The sequence below is a fragment of the Vanellus vanellus genome (assembly GCF_965231255.1).
Source record: "Vanellus vanellus genome assembly, chromosome: 1".
NCBI lineage: Eukaryota > Metazoa > Chordata > Aves > Charadriiformes > Charadriidae > Vanellus > Vanellus vanellus.
The window spans coordinates 219,078,156-219,095,117 of record NC_138905.1 but is presented as its reverse complement, the minus strand read 5'-3'; the positions used below and the strand labels follow the sequence as shown (position 1 = coordinate 219,095,117).

General features: G+C 46.5%; 1 protein-coding gene across 1 annotated transcript in view; it reads left to right on the top strand.

Moving 5' to 3' along the window:
- MYO7A (myosin VIIA) overlaps positions 1-16,962 on the top strand; it is a gene marked incomplete at both ends in the record, with an annotated part of 67,335 nt that overhangs the window by 15,553 nt on the left and 34,820 nt on the right. Inside the window, 7 exons of the mRNA XM_082498339.1 lie at positions 452-528; positions 1,449-1,568; positions 2,805-2,947; positions 3,380-3,590; positions 4,084-4,219; positions 4,635-4,741; positions 13,932-14,069. Coding sequence (XP_082354465.1) covers positions 452-528; positions 1,449-1,568; positions 2,805-2,947; positions 3,380-3,590; positions 4,084-4,219; positions 4,635-4,741; positions 13,932-14,069 — 932 coding nt within the window. The remainder of the gene's footprint in view (positions 1-451; positions 529-1,448; positions 1,569-2,804; positions 2,948-3,379; positions 3,591-4,083; positions 4,220-4,634; positions 4,742-13,931; positions 14,070-16,962) is intronic.

The following is a 16,962-nucleotide window of genomic DNA, read 5'->3' as shown; positions in this document are numbered from 1 at the left end:
GTGCCCAGTGGCATCCGCCTTTCCTCAATGTAAGGAGGTTGAATATGGCCACAGGCCATTCAGTAGACTCAGGTTTTGCAAGGAGAGACTAATGGAGCGTTTGACTGTGTGATTGGAAATGCTCCTGGAAAGCTACCAAACCGCCCTGCTGTCAGAAATGACAGTGATTTTAAAAGCCTCTTTGGAAGGCAGAAGCCTAAGGCACTTACATGCTAGAAACGTTTTTACCCCATCAGTCGTTTAGGGTGGCTGGCAGAGCAGAGTACGGGTCCTTTGTGGCCAGCAGAAGGACTCCAGCAGCCGCATGAACTTTCCTCTCCCTTCTGAGGGCCGTATTTTTCCTGGTCATCACAGGGAGGCAGTGGAGAAAGACCCTTTCCCTCATCCCATCTAACTTCCGCAGAGCTGTGTCCCTTGCTGACTGCTTTCCCTCTGCCTTTCTCCCCCCCAGCTCGGACCTATGACAACCTGGATGCCTGTGAGGTTGTTCAGTCGGCGTCGCTAATCACTGCGGCATCGTTGCTGGAGGTCAGTGGCTCTGCGGTGCTGCTGTCCCCTTTCTGGATTGTTCCCATATTCCCAGTGTTGCAACAAAGCTTCATCTGAGCCAGGTTCTCGTTACACGACCAGCTCTAGGAGGCTGGAGAGGCCCGGGTAAGCCATACTCTGCCTTGCACTGGCAGCATGGAGGTGGGTGTCTCCATCTGAGCTGAGTATCTGAGCTCCCTTTCACACCAGTGGAGAGAAACAGGTGCTTTGGTGGCATGTCATCCTAAAAAGGACATCCAAAATAGCTTGGTGCCTAAAACAGAGTGTTTCCCTCATTGATGAAAAGGGGGTTCATTACAGTAACTGAGAGAGAGGTGTCATCTGTACTGTATGTATCTGAAGTGAGGTGAGATGACCCTCACCCAAACCATCCATGCAGTGGATGGAGCATTCTTCAGTGGCCTCTTCAGCAGGTAACAGGGCTCCCTCAGGGACACCGTCTCATCTCCATAGGCACTGCTGGTCTCAGAGTGTGATCTGCAGCTGTCCACAGGCTGTTTTCATGTACTTTAGGGAGTGGACACTTCCCTGGTGTGATCTCAGAAATATGAAAAGGGGTCAAGGGGATGCAAAGCTACATTCATGCTGGTGGGATAGAGCTTTGCAAGCTTTGCTTTTTCATGTTCTCACCCCACACCTCATTAACATCTCACACTAAGTCACAAGAACACTTTCCGTAGTAAAACACTTTATAAACGTGTTAATTACTCTCTCTGAAAATGTCTGTGACATCATTTGAGATATTTTCTCTGTACAGCTAAGACAAGTCACTTTCCTCCAGACATGGAGCGCGGCACTGTTCCTCTCTGGCCGCACACATTCAGACTGGTAGCCCAGGCCATTGTAAGGACTCCTTGTGTTGTAAAGTCAACAGCTGTGTGTGGTGGTATCTTTACCAGGTTGACCCTCAGGACGTGATGAACTGCCTTACCAGCCGGACCATAATCACCAGGGGTGAGACTGTATCCACCCCTCTCAGCATGGAACAAGCGCTGGATGTGAGGGACGCTTTTGTAAAGGTAAATCTTAGGACATTCCTGTCTGCTTTTGTTGATAAACTGAAGAAATCTGCCAGTTTTGAGACCAGACCATCCAGTGCTCAGGAGAAGTGTCTCACTTGGTGCCCGCATGAGCTCAGATCAGCAGATGGCGTTGAAACTATGTTCTCATTGGGATGCATAAGAAGTTGAGATGGAAGGAGTCTAGATAGCCTTGTCCTCAGGGAGCGTGCAATCTGGACTTGAGACTGTCTATACGCAAAGGTGCCCTGTGGCAGGGGCCAGCATTCCAAAATGACTTCACCTCAACTTCAGGAAAACATCCCAGCTTGAGCCCCAGGGTTAGATCCTCAGCTGCTATAAATCAGAGCAGCTCTATCAACACCTGTAACACCCACACCTGAATTTCAGGATCTGGGCATGTCTGCGGCAGTAAATAAAGCCAAACGTTGCAGGAACAGGGGGAGAGCAGTTCAGCAGCTATCAGAGCACCTAGAGAGAGCATCACCTGAGGCTTTAGGGTGATGAAGGTTGATGGGATGGGTGCACATTGCTGCTGTGTTGCTTGCAGCCCTGTGTAAGGCTGCAAAACAAGCACTGGTGGCATACTTTGTCCACCTTAGGGCCCCCGCTCTATCTGTGGAGAACTGGTAGATCAAGCTAGCTGGTTTGATAGTTAACTAGTCTGCAAATCCAGACAGTGAGTTCTCTAGTGGTGATGGGCCTTAGAAATAGGCTTCCCTCCTGGTAGTCCTGCTGTAGCTTATACAAAAGAAATGAATAACACTGTAAAACATGGAATTCTGGAATTACTGCAGCAGCAATAGCTTCTTCATTAATTCAGCAAACTGTTCAGCCAGTGCTGCAACATTTAAGTCAGCACCTTGCCCAGATGAGGTGTCCTTGGTTTCTCTTAGCAGTATAACATAGCTCTGCTGATGTGTAGAAAGAGATGTTTGGAAACCAAGGAAAGGACTGTCTGGCTTTAGAGCAAGCCCATAGATCCAAAATTTAGGGATTTTGCTTTTGGTTGTCTTTTATTGAGGCTTTCAGGTCCGTTTTCCTTGATCTACGTAACAGCTCTTGAAGCTTTAAACCATGCCAAGACTCTGGCATAAATGTTGGTTAGCATGTCCTCAAGGACTGTCCAGTTCCTGGCCATGCTTTAGGGGCCCCTGTGCCATCTGAATGGTGCTGCAGACTAGCAGGGTGAACTGTGAACATGTCTCAATGAGCTCCGTCTTTGGGATGTTGCAGGGAATTTATGGGCGGCTTTTTGTGTGGATCGTGGAGAAGATCAACGCTGCAATTTACAGACCTCCTTCCCAGGAACTCAAAAGTGTCAGGAGATCCATCGGCCTCCTTGACATCTTTGGCTTTGAGAACTTCACTGTGAACAGGTATGGAGCCTGCAAAAGGACAACCAGCTCTTAACCTTCCTTCACCACCCCCAGCTCAAGGTCTTGCAGTCCTGTCACCTTTCCTGAGGTGAGCAGGACTGGACTGGGTGAAGCTTTTTTCTATATGAGAGATTATCAGAACTAATCACTTTTATGTTGCAGCAGACAATATATTTCCTTTAGTTGTTCAAGTACTGGCCACATAATAGACATAGGAGATAATCTCCAACTGATTGGTTTAGGCTACACATGTATAATGGCTATAACATTGTTTTGGGGGAGACAAACTGATTATCTGAACCAATAAGGAAATTCTCAGCCAGCAGCAACCTTACTGAGTGGTTGACAAGGTCTTAGAGTACTGCTTCGAGCATGGAGAGAAATGGAGCACGGTGGATCTAAAGTGGTCTTTCCTTGACCTTCCCTCCACAGTTTTGAGCAGCTTTGCATTAACTTTGCGAATGAGAACCTGCAGCAGTTCTTCGTGCGCCATGTCTTCAAACTAGAGCAGGAGGAGTACAACCTGGAGAACATCAACTGGCAGCACATCGAGTTCACTGATAACCAGGATGCCTTGGACATGATTGCCATCAAGCCCATGAACATCATCTCCCTCATTGATGAGGAGAGCAAGTTCCCCAAGGTGTGTTTTGGGCTCAGCCCTGCTGCCAGTGACTCTCCTGTTTTTACCCCCTTTGCACTTTGCATGCTGGCACCCCATGAGAGGGCTTACCTGCTCCAAATACACGTTCACCACGGGGTTGCTGAATCACAGTTTTTATTGCTCTGTCACATTTTCTTCCCTGAGTACCACAACCATGCTTAAAACAAGTTAGTATTTCTGATGGAAGAAAATGTCTGCAAAAGGCTCAAGAATAGTCTTTGAAAAAATTTAAGAGAAAATAATGTTAAATGCACTCCCTTTGGACCGCACTATCTTGAATATAGCACAACATAGCAGTGATATTTAGTCCATTTCTTTAATTTCTGCACTTGAGATATCCCCTCCAACACATCTCTTTTCCAAATAAATACACATTGTCACCCAAAACAAAAAAGAAATGCACTGTTGCTTGGAAAATTATTTTAATGGGACAAACCCTGGCTAAAAGTCATATCTTTTCCTGCGTGCACAGGGTACAGATGCCACCATGTTACACAAGCTGAACTCCCAGCACAAGCTTAACACCAACTACATTCCTCCGAAGAATAACTATGAAACCCAGTTTGGTATTAACCATTTTGCTGGAATTGTTTACTACGAAACAAAAGGTATGAGGCAGCTCCTGGGGCACTGCAGGTGTGAGGGGGTGCTCGGGGGAAGGTGAGCTGCTGCTGCATTGGGGCAGGGCAGGATGGTAGCCCACAGTAGTGTCGGTGTACTCCTTTTCTGACTGCAATGACTTGGACCTTCAGTGGTGCCCATGAGCTGCAGATGTTGGTGCTCTTTCACTCATGCGTGCCCATGACAGTCTCACAGTGCTTTGCACCACATGCATCTTTGATCCAGTCTAAAGATGCACCTGTGTCTGTTTTCTCTTGGTCTTCCTTTCTCTGCCCACTCATTACCCCCGTTACCTCCCTGAGAACTGCTAGTAGTCCAGCAACCCAGAGACTGCTTGCAGGGCACGTCCTGACCATGTTGCACTGTGTCATCTATCTATGTGTTGTCCCATTATTCCTCTAGGTTTCTTGGAGAAAAACAGGGACACGCTGCATGGAGACATCATTCAGCTGGTGCATTCCTCAAAAAACAAATTCATCAAGCAGATCTTCCAAGCAGATGTGGCGATGGTAATGCAGGGGAGAGAAGATCTTTATTCACGGGGGTTATTTCTGGAAGGGCCGGAAGAGTTGCAAAGAGTCATATTGCTCTGATGCTGTTTGGGGTGTTTCCAACCTGTTAGTGTGAGCCAACTAACAGAAAGTGTTCATGCAGTGTCATGGGTACATCCACACGCGCACCCCCAGTTCACTGCATTCAATTCATCAAATATTATTTTGTGCTGTGATTGCTCCTCTTCTAAGTGTGTAGGGATGAGGACAATAAGGTTTGTGACTGTAGAAATCTGAGAGAGAAAGAGCTAGCCCCTCCAATTGAGTAGTCTGTGTATAATAGAGTGGGAAATGAAAACCAAACACTTGTAGACCAGAGCAGAACGAAGGGACAATCTGGCTGGCCCTTAAGCGCCACAGCAGGACTGGGAGGGACCAGACAACCAGTCGTGTTTTACTGTTATGACAGCAGGGAAAAGGGATGCCAGTTACGAAAGCTGAACTTTAAAGCTCCCCTATCCAGATCCCAGTCCTCCAGGAGGTGCTTACTCCAGTCTCAGTGTGGGAGAAGACCACACGCGCTGAAGCTTTGGAGAAAGCCACAATTGTCGCTTTAACTCTTACCATTCCATTTGAGCATTTATTACCAGGATACCAGCTTAAATGCTGAGATTAGTGACTGTATCACCCATCCCTCAAAGTGTTCAGGGCCAGGTTGGACAGGGCTTTGAGTGACCTGGGCTGGTGGAAGGTGTCCCTGCCCATGGCAGAGGAGATAGAACAAGATGATCTTCAAGGTCCCTTCCAACTCTAGCCATTCTGTGATTCTAAATATATGATCTTTTCATAAGTTGAACATCTACACCTCCCTACTAAGACATCATCAGCCCCGTTCCCAAAATTAAAGTCGTAAGTTTTTTAAAATATCAACCTTGCAGAACCTGAAAGTCTAGACAGATATGTCACTATGGCCAGATCCCCCAGTCTTTCCCTAGGCAAGGCCATGGGACTGCAGAGGGTGGGGATAATGTTTTCCAAAGCAACCAAGTTTTTTAGAAGTTGGGGGTCCTGTTTCCAAATGCCAGCCGTTGCCACTGGTGGTCCAAGGGATTTAAGGACTTTCAGGAGTGCCAAACAGATATAAGCGCTGAATTCCTTTGACTGCAAAGGGAAAGAAATGTTTAAATTCCCAAGAAATGTCTTTAAATAGGCTACAGCCACTTTTGCAAGCCTTGTTCATAACCCTTAGCCACTCAGTTTTGCTCCTGCTGTAATGAATGATCAATATCCCTTTGACGTCATTAGGAACAAGATAACGTTTATCAGTCCCACTTCAGCTGCCAATTGGCTTGACACTCCCGGTGGGTTCAGAGGTATCCCTAGATGTGGATACTCCCGCTGAAGTAGACGCTACCTCCCTTAGCATCAGTGCTGCCATTTACTTTGCTTTTTATTGCTTGTTCCTCACTGCTTTTTCTTTTCGGTGCAAGCTTTGCAGTTCGCCTTGGAAGTGATTTCTTGCTTGTTCGGGCAGAGCAGAGATGCATTCTGGAGAGCCGAAGAGAGGGAGCTCTCAGGTTTACACAGCCATGCAGACATCTTCACGGGAACACCTACCAAGCATCTTTAAAAGATGCTGGAAGTATATGACAGCAAAATTGAGATGTCCACCTGGACATTGTCTAGGACATGAAAGCTGAGACCTTTTGAAGCATCAGAGCACTTTTCTTGAAATAAACCTTTTCTTTTATAGTTCCATTAAACACCTTCAGAATCTGTCTGGAGTGGTGGTCCCTGTGCTTTGATACTTTAGTGATCTCTGCTTTTCTTATTTGAATAAGAGATTAGTAACCTGACTGGCATGGAACTGGAAGAGGAACAAACATTGTGTACCAGCTCCCCTAATCATGCACAGTGTTAGTGTGAACTGGGAGAGCACAAATCCCCTGTACACCACACAAACAAAACTGCTCAGATGAGCAGGATCCAACACCAGGGCCGAGATGATTTTGCCATTGCTTTCCACCAAAATGCAGTGATCTTCACAGACCCTTTCTTAAAACACGTTCCCCAAAAGAAGGAGCAGGTGAGCATGGGTCGTGGGAATTGACTGAATGTAGCAAAGAGCTGGGGCAAAGGCTCTTCTTGGAAGTGTGCACACCGTCCCCAAGCATCAGTGAGACAATTCGTGGAGAAATCTTCCAGAGACATTCAGACCAGGTCAATCTTCCCTTAAAAAGAGACAAGTGACTACTTTGCTAAGGTCTAAATCAAATAACGAGGTATTTATTTCCAACCTTTGGTCCTCAGGAGCTTATCAATGAGTTTGTGGGATTTTGTGAGTAAGTGAAAAGCAAGGGGAGATCTTATTGCGGCCTTCCAGTACCTAAAGGGGGCCCACAGGAGAGCTGGGGAAGGACTTTTTACTCGGGCATGTAGTGATAGGACGAGGGGAATGGCTTTAAACTGGAACAGGGCAGATCCAGATTAAACATTAGGAAGAAGATTTTCACTGTGAGGGTGGTGAGGCACTGGAAGAGGTTGCCCAGAGAGGCTGTTGAGGCCCCATCCCTGGAGGTGTTCAAGGCCAGGCTGGACGTGGCCTTGGGCAACCTGGTCTAGTGCAAGGTGTCCCTGCCTATGGCAGGGGGGTTGGAACTCGATGATCTTCAAGGTCCTTTCCAACCTAGACCATTCTATGATTCTATGATTCTAAGTCCGTATCTGCTTTACACCCAGTCTTTCAAATGGGATCTTTACATGCCAGAAACTTGAAAACACCACAGATCAGAGAAGTTTGAAAACTAGTCAAGAGTGTGTATTTGAATATTTTACTAGCCATTTGGTCCCTGAAAAACCTAATATTTGTGCACAATGAAACCTGTGTGGTGAACTGGGTACTACTGGAGCACAGGGGGCTGTGCAGCCTGATTTACACATCACGGAGGAGGTCTCTCTGCGTGTGCTTGCTGAATCGGAACATTGCTTTGAGCGGTGCCAGGTGAAATGGTGGATTCAGTGGGAATTGTACACTGTTCCTCTGAGGAATCAGCTGGTATGGTCTGACAGTGCTGGTTGCTCAAGGAACGGGGAGAAGCAACAGTGAGGGGTGGAAAGCAGTGAAGGCAAAAAATAAATAGGGGGCTTTCCCCGTTGCAAAAATTTCAATTCTATAGAAATTATCTGATTAGTTGGATTAAAATTAGGGATGAAGGGAGGGAGAGATTTCTTCAGAATTTTTGTGATTTTGTTTTTTTCCCTGCCATCTTCCAACCCGCTGTGTATTGAGAGCACCGGTCACAGGAGAGCAGGGATGTGTGAGGGAGAGGAGTGGGGGTGGCTGAACCTGGATGGATAACGAGTAAGGTTAAAAGTTGTAGAGGAGTTGTTTCCAAGAGGCAAGAGCTGGACAGTGGCAGTTCCTTCAGCTTCAGGGAAGTGAACATGGAGACAAAGAAGAAAAGCCAGGAGGGGAATAAACAAAATTTAAGAATGAATGCATTTTGTTCATGAAATATTTTAACAGTTGGACCTCCAAGACTAAAAATGTCAGGCTCCCGTTTCAGTTATTCCTTCTTTTCACTATTTGCTCTTCTCTGTCTCTTTTTTTGTTTTGTTTTGTTTTGTTTTGTTTTGTTTTGTTTTGTTTTGTTTTGTTTTGTTTTGTTTTGTTTTGTTTTGTTTGTTTTGTTTTTTACCTGTGCTTCATGTAGTTTCTCTGTGGCTATGCATCCAGCACATTTGGCCAGTCGCCCACACCCACACCAAAGGTAAACTGAATACCTGAGTTCCTCTGTTGTATATTCACCTCTCCTTGGCAAGGATTGTGCTTTGCTCTTGTCAGTTTATTCCTCTTCCTGCACTATCTATAGAGGATCCATTTCAAGTGACTAATGTGATGGAGAGCATTTTTATGGCTTGTTGAATAGATGCAGGTGTACGACTGTGACGTTTGTTTCTAGGATTCAATACAAAAGAGCTTTGTAATGATGGGGATTCGGTTTGGATAAAATCAGAACCAGCCCGAGCCAAAGTTTTGGGCTTTTTTCCTGATATTTGAATCATTTTAATTAACGTCAGATGGACCATCTGTGGGATTTGGCTGTTGTTTATCACAGTGCCACTGTTGGTTTCAGTGGGACATTATTCCTCCATGCAACTGCAAATCTGGCCCTGTTTTGCCCTTTTTGGGGCAGGAGGCTGACAGATCGTGTGCAAAGAGAGACTCCTGGATTGCATTTCTGGGTCGCTTGGAAATGCCATCATTCTCACGGCAGGGTTACACTTTGTTCAGGAGAAAGCTCAAATCCCAGACTTCAAAGACACAGTTAATATTGAACTTTGCCGTGATTATCCAAAGAGGCTCTTGGCCCCTTTTTTAGGTCTTTTATGTTGCATCTCATCTCCTGACTGGTTCTGATGGCTTCCCAAACCTTTCTTGCTAGATATTTGGTCATAGGGTAGCATACTGTGTGCTAAAGGTTTTGTGACATTAGCTTTGCGACTCTGCTCACATTTCCATGACAATCTTTCTATAGCCAGAGGATTATGTTAGAGATGGACCTGACTTTCAAAATTCAAATCCTTGCATGGGGCTGAATTTCAACCGTTCTTACCTCTGCAGTGTCTCGGGGTGTTTGGACTTGGAATTCCAATGAGGGGGATCTGACCCAAAATGACCCAAAGTCATTCATTCCGAAGCTGGACTCCTTCCCCTCCATATCACGATTGCAAATTGTTTGGGTTGCAACATCTCATGGGGCCCTGCTCTAGAGTTGTAGCAATGCCACACACCAAAAAAAAAACCCAACCACATCCTTCCTGAGTGAGGATATGGTGGGATTAAATCCAGGAGAGAACTGTTGTGCAAAATCTGTCAGAAATGCCCAGGCCAGTCTTTTTCTCTGAAGACAACAACAGGAGATACAGGGAAATGGGAGACATAATACTGATGATTTCTATGAGTTTTGTTGTTGTCATAGTTATTCTCATGTTCTGTATGTTTTCTAATGAATAATAGTTGATCGTATGTGTTAGGCACTGAGGCAAGGGTGGAAAAGCCAAGTCAACAAATATTTTTTTCCAAATATATCAACACCAGTAAGTTTTATAAAATGTGGTCGTAGTTCGAAATAGTGATATTCAGCACTGTTATGTAGCCTATCTCAACTTTGCATCTGAAGGCACTTTCCAGACTGCACAGCCTTTAAGGAGAGAGACTCTCTTCCCTATATGTCACTGCAGAACCTGCTGTGAGAGGGCTTCAACTTTCAGTGGTTGCCTGGAGGCCACCCCCATTGACATTTCATATAGCAAAATAACAAACAAAAAGCATCATTTTTCTCAAACTTCAGAAAAAAGGCTGAGAAACAGCATGTCATATTGATGTGGTCCATTTTAGTGACCTTATAATCCTGAAGAGATGGGAGGCCAGTCCTTTGTCCAGAACATTCCCCCAAAGTATTGCTGGTGGTACATGCTTCTCTCTCCTTCCCTAACTCATCTTAAGTAATTAATCTTTCTGCATTTCCACCAAAGCAGGTCACCATCTCCCTGGCAGATCTAGTGCTCAGCCCAGCCATCCTGGCACAGCATGCAGCCTTCTCCTTAAAGTGGGAGGAGAAGGTGGAGAGGGGCAGCAGGAGTAACTCCTGCTGTTTCTGGCTCAGTGACATTTCTCCTTGTACTTGATTTTCTCATTGCTTCTGTTTACTTGGTTTGAATATTACAAAGAAAAAAACCTGGTGATTGCCCTACCTGGAACTCTGTGTCTGTGAGTAAGACCATCCTACTTAACATAACTTTGTGTCCACGTTAACGCACTGAAGCCACAGGGTGTGGATAGGTTGAACTGGTTATTGCTTTCTCAGTTCTGGAGAGTACCTGATAAGTACCTAAGTGTGTCCGAGACACCAAAGGAAGGAGTCTGAATAGGTCCCTAGAGACTTTACAGCTTCACAGAGATGCTGGAAATATCCTGATGCTCCAGCTGTGCCACTGGGAATCTTGGGCACCCCATGCTGGTGGAACATCCCCTTGTGTCCTGATGATGGTCTGCCTTGACTTCTGTCTTTGTTACCACAAGCAGACACACACGTCTCTGCACCTTTAAAGCCAGACTGGCTTGAGGTGGTGGAAAGACACGGCATTGGAGCATGTCTGAATGTCGTGCTGGTCTGCACATCTTTCTGAACTTCTCTTTTGAGATGGCGCTTCTCTGAAAATCATGTAATTCTCTTATTATCTTTCTTTTCTGCTTTTTTTTCCTTTGGTGCTGAGCACAGGCTGAGTGATTACTCAGTGCCCCAGTCTGGGCTACAGCACCTTTGAATCCTGGTTGTCCTTCCCTGTGACACCCAGGTCACATCCTCCTGTGTGCTAGACTCTGTACGGACGTCAGTGAAGAGAGAGTCTGTGTCCCAAAGATGCTACAGTCTCAGTTTGAAAGCTAAGAAACGTCTGGCCAGGAGAAAAGCAGAATATATTCAGCTTTCTTCTTCAGGCTATGAGGACTGGGTCTGTTTAGGGACATAGTTTAGTAGTGGTTTTGGCAGTGTTAGGTTGATGGTTGGACTCAATGGTCTTAAAGGTCCCTTCCAACCTAGACAATTCTATGAGATTCTATGTTTTGAGCTGAAAAGTGCTCCTCATCTGCAGTAAAACCTGTCTTTTCAGTGCCTTGCTAAGCTGTGTTGGCAGGATGCTCCACTCATTTTTTTAGGCCATTTTTTTCCCCAATAAGGGAAGTGATGTGGTTCTCCCCACGCTTGGGCTGAGGTGAGGCGGGAGGAACCACAATGACTTTAGTGGTGTCACCCTGTACCTGCAGGAAGAGGCTGGTGCAAAGCCTTCGCCTGAGGTTTCATTGTGTAGCCGAGAGCCTGGTTGATGCCCACATGGCTGGTGTCCACCATCGAGGGGTCTGTGCTCAAACATCAGGCCCAGGGAGCACGTGAACGGCTGGGATTGTCCATTCTTGACAGGAGGAGCCCAGACCGCTCAGACAATCTGCCCCTCCAGCAGAAAGCTCTCAGGTGTAAGGATGGAGATGGCAACACTGCCTTTTATCAGATCTGGATGAGTGGACAAAAGAAATGCAAGCCAACTGCAACCTCTAGTGGGAGGTGTCCCTGCCCATGGCAGGAGGGTTGGAACTTGATGATCTTCAAGGTCCCTTCCAACCTAAACCATTCTACGATTCTGTGATAACCTAGAGAGGCAGGATCTGCTGTCTGGGAGCAAACTATTCATGTGGTCCCTTGTAGACCCTTGTACAAAGTCTTGCACCCTTCCTACCACCTCAGTTGAAAAAGACCTCTCCCAGCCAAGCCCAAATTCACAAACCTGGCTAACATACAGTTGCTTCCAACTTCCAGCCCTTCTCCTGCATCTGTTGCTGCTTCTAACCCCTGTGTCTATCCTTTCACACTGCACAGAGGTGACCCCTTGCACGTAATTAGCAAAATAATAAGAATACATTAATCAAAGCCATCCAAACCAGGATTCTTGCTGAAACAGCCTATTCCTCACCAAATCTGTGACAGAGTGTGAGCCCCAGACTCTACAACGCTCTGCAGGTAGCAGCTGCATCCATTAATTACTCTAGGTTTGTTAACAATTTGTCCTTTGGGGGAGGATTTTGCTGGGAGACGTCACTGATAGCCCCCGCCAAGCTCTCCTGGACAAGCGGGCCAGGTTTTTCTGGTGTGTGCATGAGCTGGGTTTTCTCTTGTTGGAATTCCATGATGACTTTGTGTTTGTGTTGATTGGGTTTGTCTTATCATCATACCCAACCTGAGCTGTGTAAATTCCCTGCCTGCGGCAGGGGGATTGGACTAGATGATATTTATAGTCCCTTCCAACCCAAACCATTCTGTGATTCTACGAAATTCCTCGGTTTTGGAGGGTGGGGATGTTATCTGACAGGTTATTAGTGCTATACAATGAAGCGCATGTCAAGGCCTTAGCAAAAGTAGAAATAAAACTCACCACCTTGCAAAACATAGCAGCAAGGCCAATGCAAATGGGGACTTTGTGGCTGCACGCATGGCTTGACCACCTGCAAAGAAGAGGATGTTTGGAGGAAACGTGCATTAAAATCCTGCTGGAATCCTCCCTTTGGGAAATCTCTGGCCCATCTGGTCATGTCACAGTCTGCCCTGTTTTTTGCTGGGAGGGAGTTGCATCCTGGTGTCCAACTCTTCCTCCAGCCCACCAGCAGCACTCGCTGCCCCACAGAGGCTCCCTGAAAACTAGGTCCTATGAGACACACAGCACCACAGCACTGCTGTGGCTGATGTGTGATGAGCTCAGGCAATAGTGACCAACACACAAAATGAGCTGGGGGGGGCTTCAGTTCGTTTGGAGCTGGTTTCACAAAGTTCTCCCAGGACAGGGAGAAGGGGCTATTAAAGGAATCCACTCCATTCTGCTTTAGAAACACTTGCCCCAAACGGGAGATTGGATTATTCATTTAACTCAGGGAGCTAAACCAAGCAAAATATTCAAAATCATCCTGATTCACCCTGAGTACCCACCTCATTTGGTCTAGTTAATATTATTTTCCAAACGCAACTTGAATCTTCCCTGTAGTACCGGCTGAGGAATATAGACCTTACCAGCAGTTTCTGGAGCTGTTGCAGAGTCACCCCGCAGTGAACATGTCCCTGGCTGGTTTTTCACCCTACATGGTTCTCTGGTCCTACACCCCAAGGAGCAGGAGGGGCTCAGCCTGACCTGAGGAACCACGACAGAGGGTTGGGGTGACCATGCTGCAATGCATGGGGACAGGGAAGCCCAAGCCATTGCCTGAGGAGCATCCCTGGGCAAACACATCACCCCAAGCTGCAATACAGAGATTTTTGATGGCCCAGAAGGGGCTTGTTGGCTGTCATGGGCAGATCTTCCTCATAGCTCTGCATAGGGCAGTTGGGATTGCCAGTTGCACAGGGAGATTTTAGCAGGAGAAGTTAAATTATGGCATTTTTCCTCCCTGGGTAGGGGTGTACGGAGTGGGTTGCCAGAGTCCGGCCATTGCAAGCTCGCCAGCTCTGCCCTGGTCCTCTCCCCACCAGAAGACTCAACCACCCCTGGCCCTGCTTCCCGCTCCGGCCCCCGGCTGTCACGGGAGGTTCCTGGGGACGCAGCCGGAGGGGAAAGGCACTGTTATCCTTTCATTTCCTGAGCCCGCTCCGCTGCGGTTTTGCAGGGAGCGGAGACGAGGAAGCGCTCGCCGACGCTCAGCAGCCAGTTCAAGCGGTCCCTGGAGCTGTTGATGAGGACTCTCAGCGTGTGCCAGCCCTTTTTTGTCCGCTGCATCAAGCCCAATGAGTACAAGAAGCCCATGGTAAGTCCTGCTTTTCTCTCCCGATTTCTTTTCCTATGGGACTGCCCACAGGGTCATTCTGCCCTGGAGTCAATGGAGCCAGGATTGACCCTAGGTGCTTAGACAACCAACCCACAAGCAAGGGAGTCGCCGAAGGGTTGGCAAAATCAGGCGCTTGCCTTGCGATCCAAAGGCACCCCAAAACTTTTTGCAGAGGGGAGCTCCTGCCCCTGCCTTTCTTCCCAAGGATGATGAAGAATTCACCCTGCAGTTCTTTCTCCTATAGGAAATGCCTCTGAATTTCCATAGGGGGTAGGTGCCTCCCTACCAGAGACTTAGGCTGAGCTGTAGGGCCCTGGGTTCAGTGGCAGGGTTCAGTGTTTCCTAAAAGGGATCCCCTTCCGATGGAGTTTTCTACAAAATCTTTCCTTCCAAGGGATCTCACTCAGTTTCACCCCCGTTAAATCCTTTCATCTGCTTTTTTTGCACCAATTGTGAGAGCGCGATTTAAAAAAAAAAAAAAAAAGAAAGAAAAAAAGAGGCGAAATAACACAGAGAAAAGGTGAGAATAATTATTTGGATCTGATTCCCAGAGAGTTGCTTCAAAAGCAACGAATTCTCCGGGGACAAACTTTGAGGAGCAAAAGAAAGGGAAGGAGATGGGTGTAAATCCCCCTGACCAAAAATTGTTCACGGAGGGGAGTTTTGCAGCGAAAGGGAGATGATAAGGTGGGAGCTGCACACCCCGACCCCACTGTCAGCATCTTGGAAGACTGGACCCTGGTGCTGTTAGCTATCACCGTTAGCTGCTCACCACTCTTAACAGTGATACTGCTTGGAGAGGAAGAGCTTTACTTAATAATAATTTCAGTTATTTGTTTCTGTGAGTCATTTCGCCCATGCCTTTGCACTTCAGTAGCGGTTAATCTAGCCAGAGCTGGAGCTTTATCTAAAGCTGGTGTCCGTTAGCAAAGGTCAACTGGGTGAAAAAAAAAAGCATAAAATACCGAATTTCAGAACTGTTACCGTACAAGCAGTGGTTTTTTTGCAACTTATTTTTGCTGTTCAGTGAGCCCAATATGATGCAGGGCAAAAAGTTTGGTGGCTCTCTCAGAGCAGTTTACTGTGCCCTTATCCTGGATTTGACGAGCGTAAAAAGGCATGTAATAACATGTTAATAGAATATTTGAGGTTAATATTTAACAATATCATCTGAGCTGAGATCAAAACAAGACCTTCTTTAAGAATATGGGTGATGCCGAGAAATAGGTGTACACCCCGAACTGTTTTTAACAAATTATTCCCAATGCCCTGACTTCGAGCAACTTTTATGCCTGGAAGTCTGGGATTCACCTTGCGTTTTGTCTTCTGCATTGTAAGTCTGTATTTCATCAGCTCTTGCAACTCTAAGTCTCTGTCCAACCCACTTATTTACAAAACTTTCAGTGGGACATAAAAAAAAGCTATAATTTGAAAGAATCACACAAAGATAAATTAATCTCCCCATTAAAGTAATGAGTGGGATGAGCTAACACTGAATCAGGGACTGTAGTGCAATAAGGTATGCAATGTGGTTACTTGCTAAATTTATTTTTGGCATTGGTTTAAAAATACAAAGTGGGAAAAAAAATCCCAGTTAATTGTACACAGAGCTGTGCAGGGTGAGTGCAAAAGAGAATGTTTTCTGGGAGTTCATTTTCTGTCCCTGACTTTGAAGGAAAGTGTGCTGATAGTGATAGGAAATGGGATAGTGGGAAGTGAAAGGTCAGTGGAAAGTCCTGACTGTTTGTTACTTTATGTTATTTTAAAACTTTGCTTCCTTCTAAATGTGCTTTGAGGGGAAAAAAAAATAATTGTTTGCATCGGGCTGCTGGCTGGAGTTCTCTGGGTCCGTACATCATCTCGTGCTGCTGTTTCTGAGCACTGCTCTGTTGTTCTGGTTAGTCCGGGAGAAATGCATGGGATGAATCACATAACAAACCATGCAAAGAAAGCCAAAACTGTCTCCAGCAGCCTGTGTAACACGGGTGCCTCATCTGACCTTGATACCAGCAAGCTCACAGCTTCCCATGTGTGCAATGACCCAGCCCTACAGACGCTGGAGGGTTGTTTGCAAGCCCATAACTGCTCACCCGGCCTTCTGCTTCATGGCATGGAGAGACAATAACACACCTCTTTCCTCCGCACCTTTCTTGTCCCCACTCCCAGTACCCACTGTAGATATGGACAGCTTGAAACCAAATCAGGATGGTGCTACTTTCTGCCTTTTCCTCACTCATCTGTTGTCTTCTCCTGGTATCAGGATCTGTTTTACGTCACTCCAGCCCTTTCATGGATAAGTGGCTGCTACAAGCTAGTCAAAAAGCTCTCTCCAAGGATGGGGAGATGGATATATCTATAGGGCAGATCCGTCTGTCCCAGGAGATGCATCTGACGTACAGAGATAACTGAGATACAGGTACATACCCATGGGTCCTCCCTTACTTCAGGGAAAGCCTATGTGACTCCCATTTTAGATGTTCACATCTGTACGTGCACAGGTGCTCAGCTTTTAGACAGCCGAAGGGAGGGCAGATGAATAACACCCTGGTGGTAACTCTTTGGCCCAGGCTGGGGTTTACTGTCCCGACTTTCTGTTGTGTGCCAGCACCACACCATGCCTGCCTTCATTTTACACTTGGGTGGAACACTGTTTGGATGCTCACAGCAGACAACATCAGGCTGCAAGAGGATGCACTCAGGAGCTCCAGGATCATCCTCAATACTCTAAAACACTGAGCCAACAGCAGGGATGTTCCTCAACCTCCCTTCAGCAGATCTGCCCATCTAGCAGCACTGCTAAATATCCACCCAAGGATGCCCAAAGCAAAGGAGAGCAGCCAGGCTGTTAGCAAACATCTGCAAGGACTGGGTT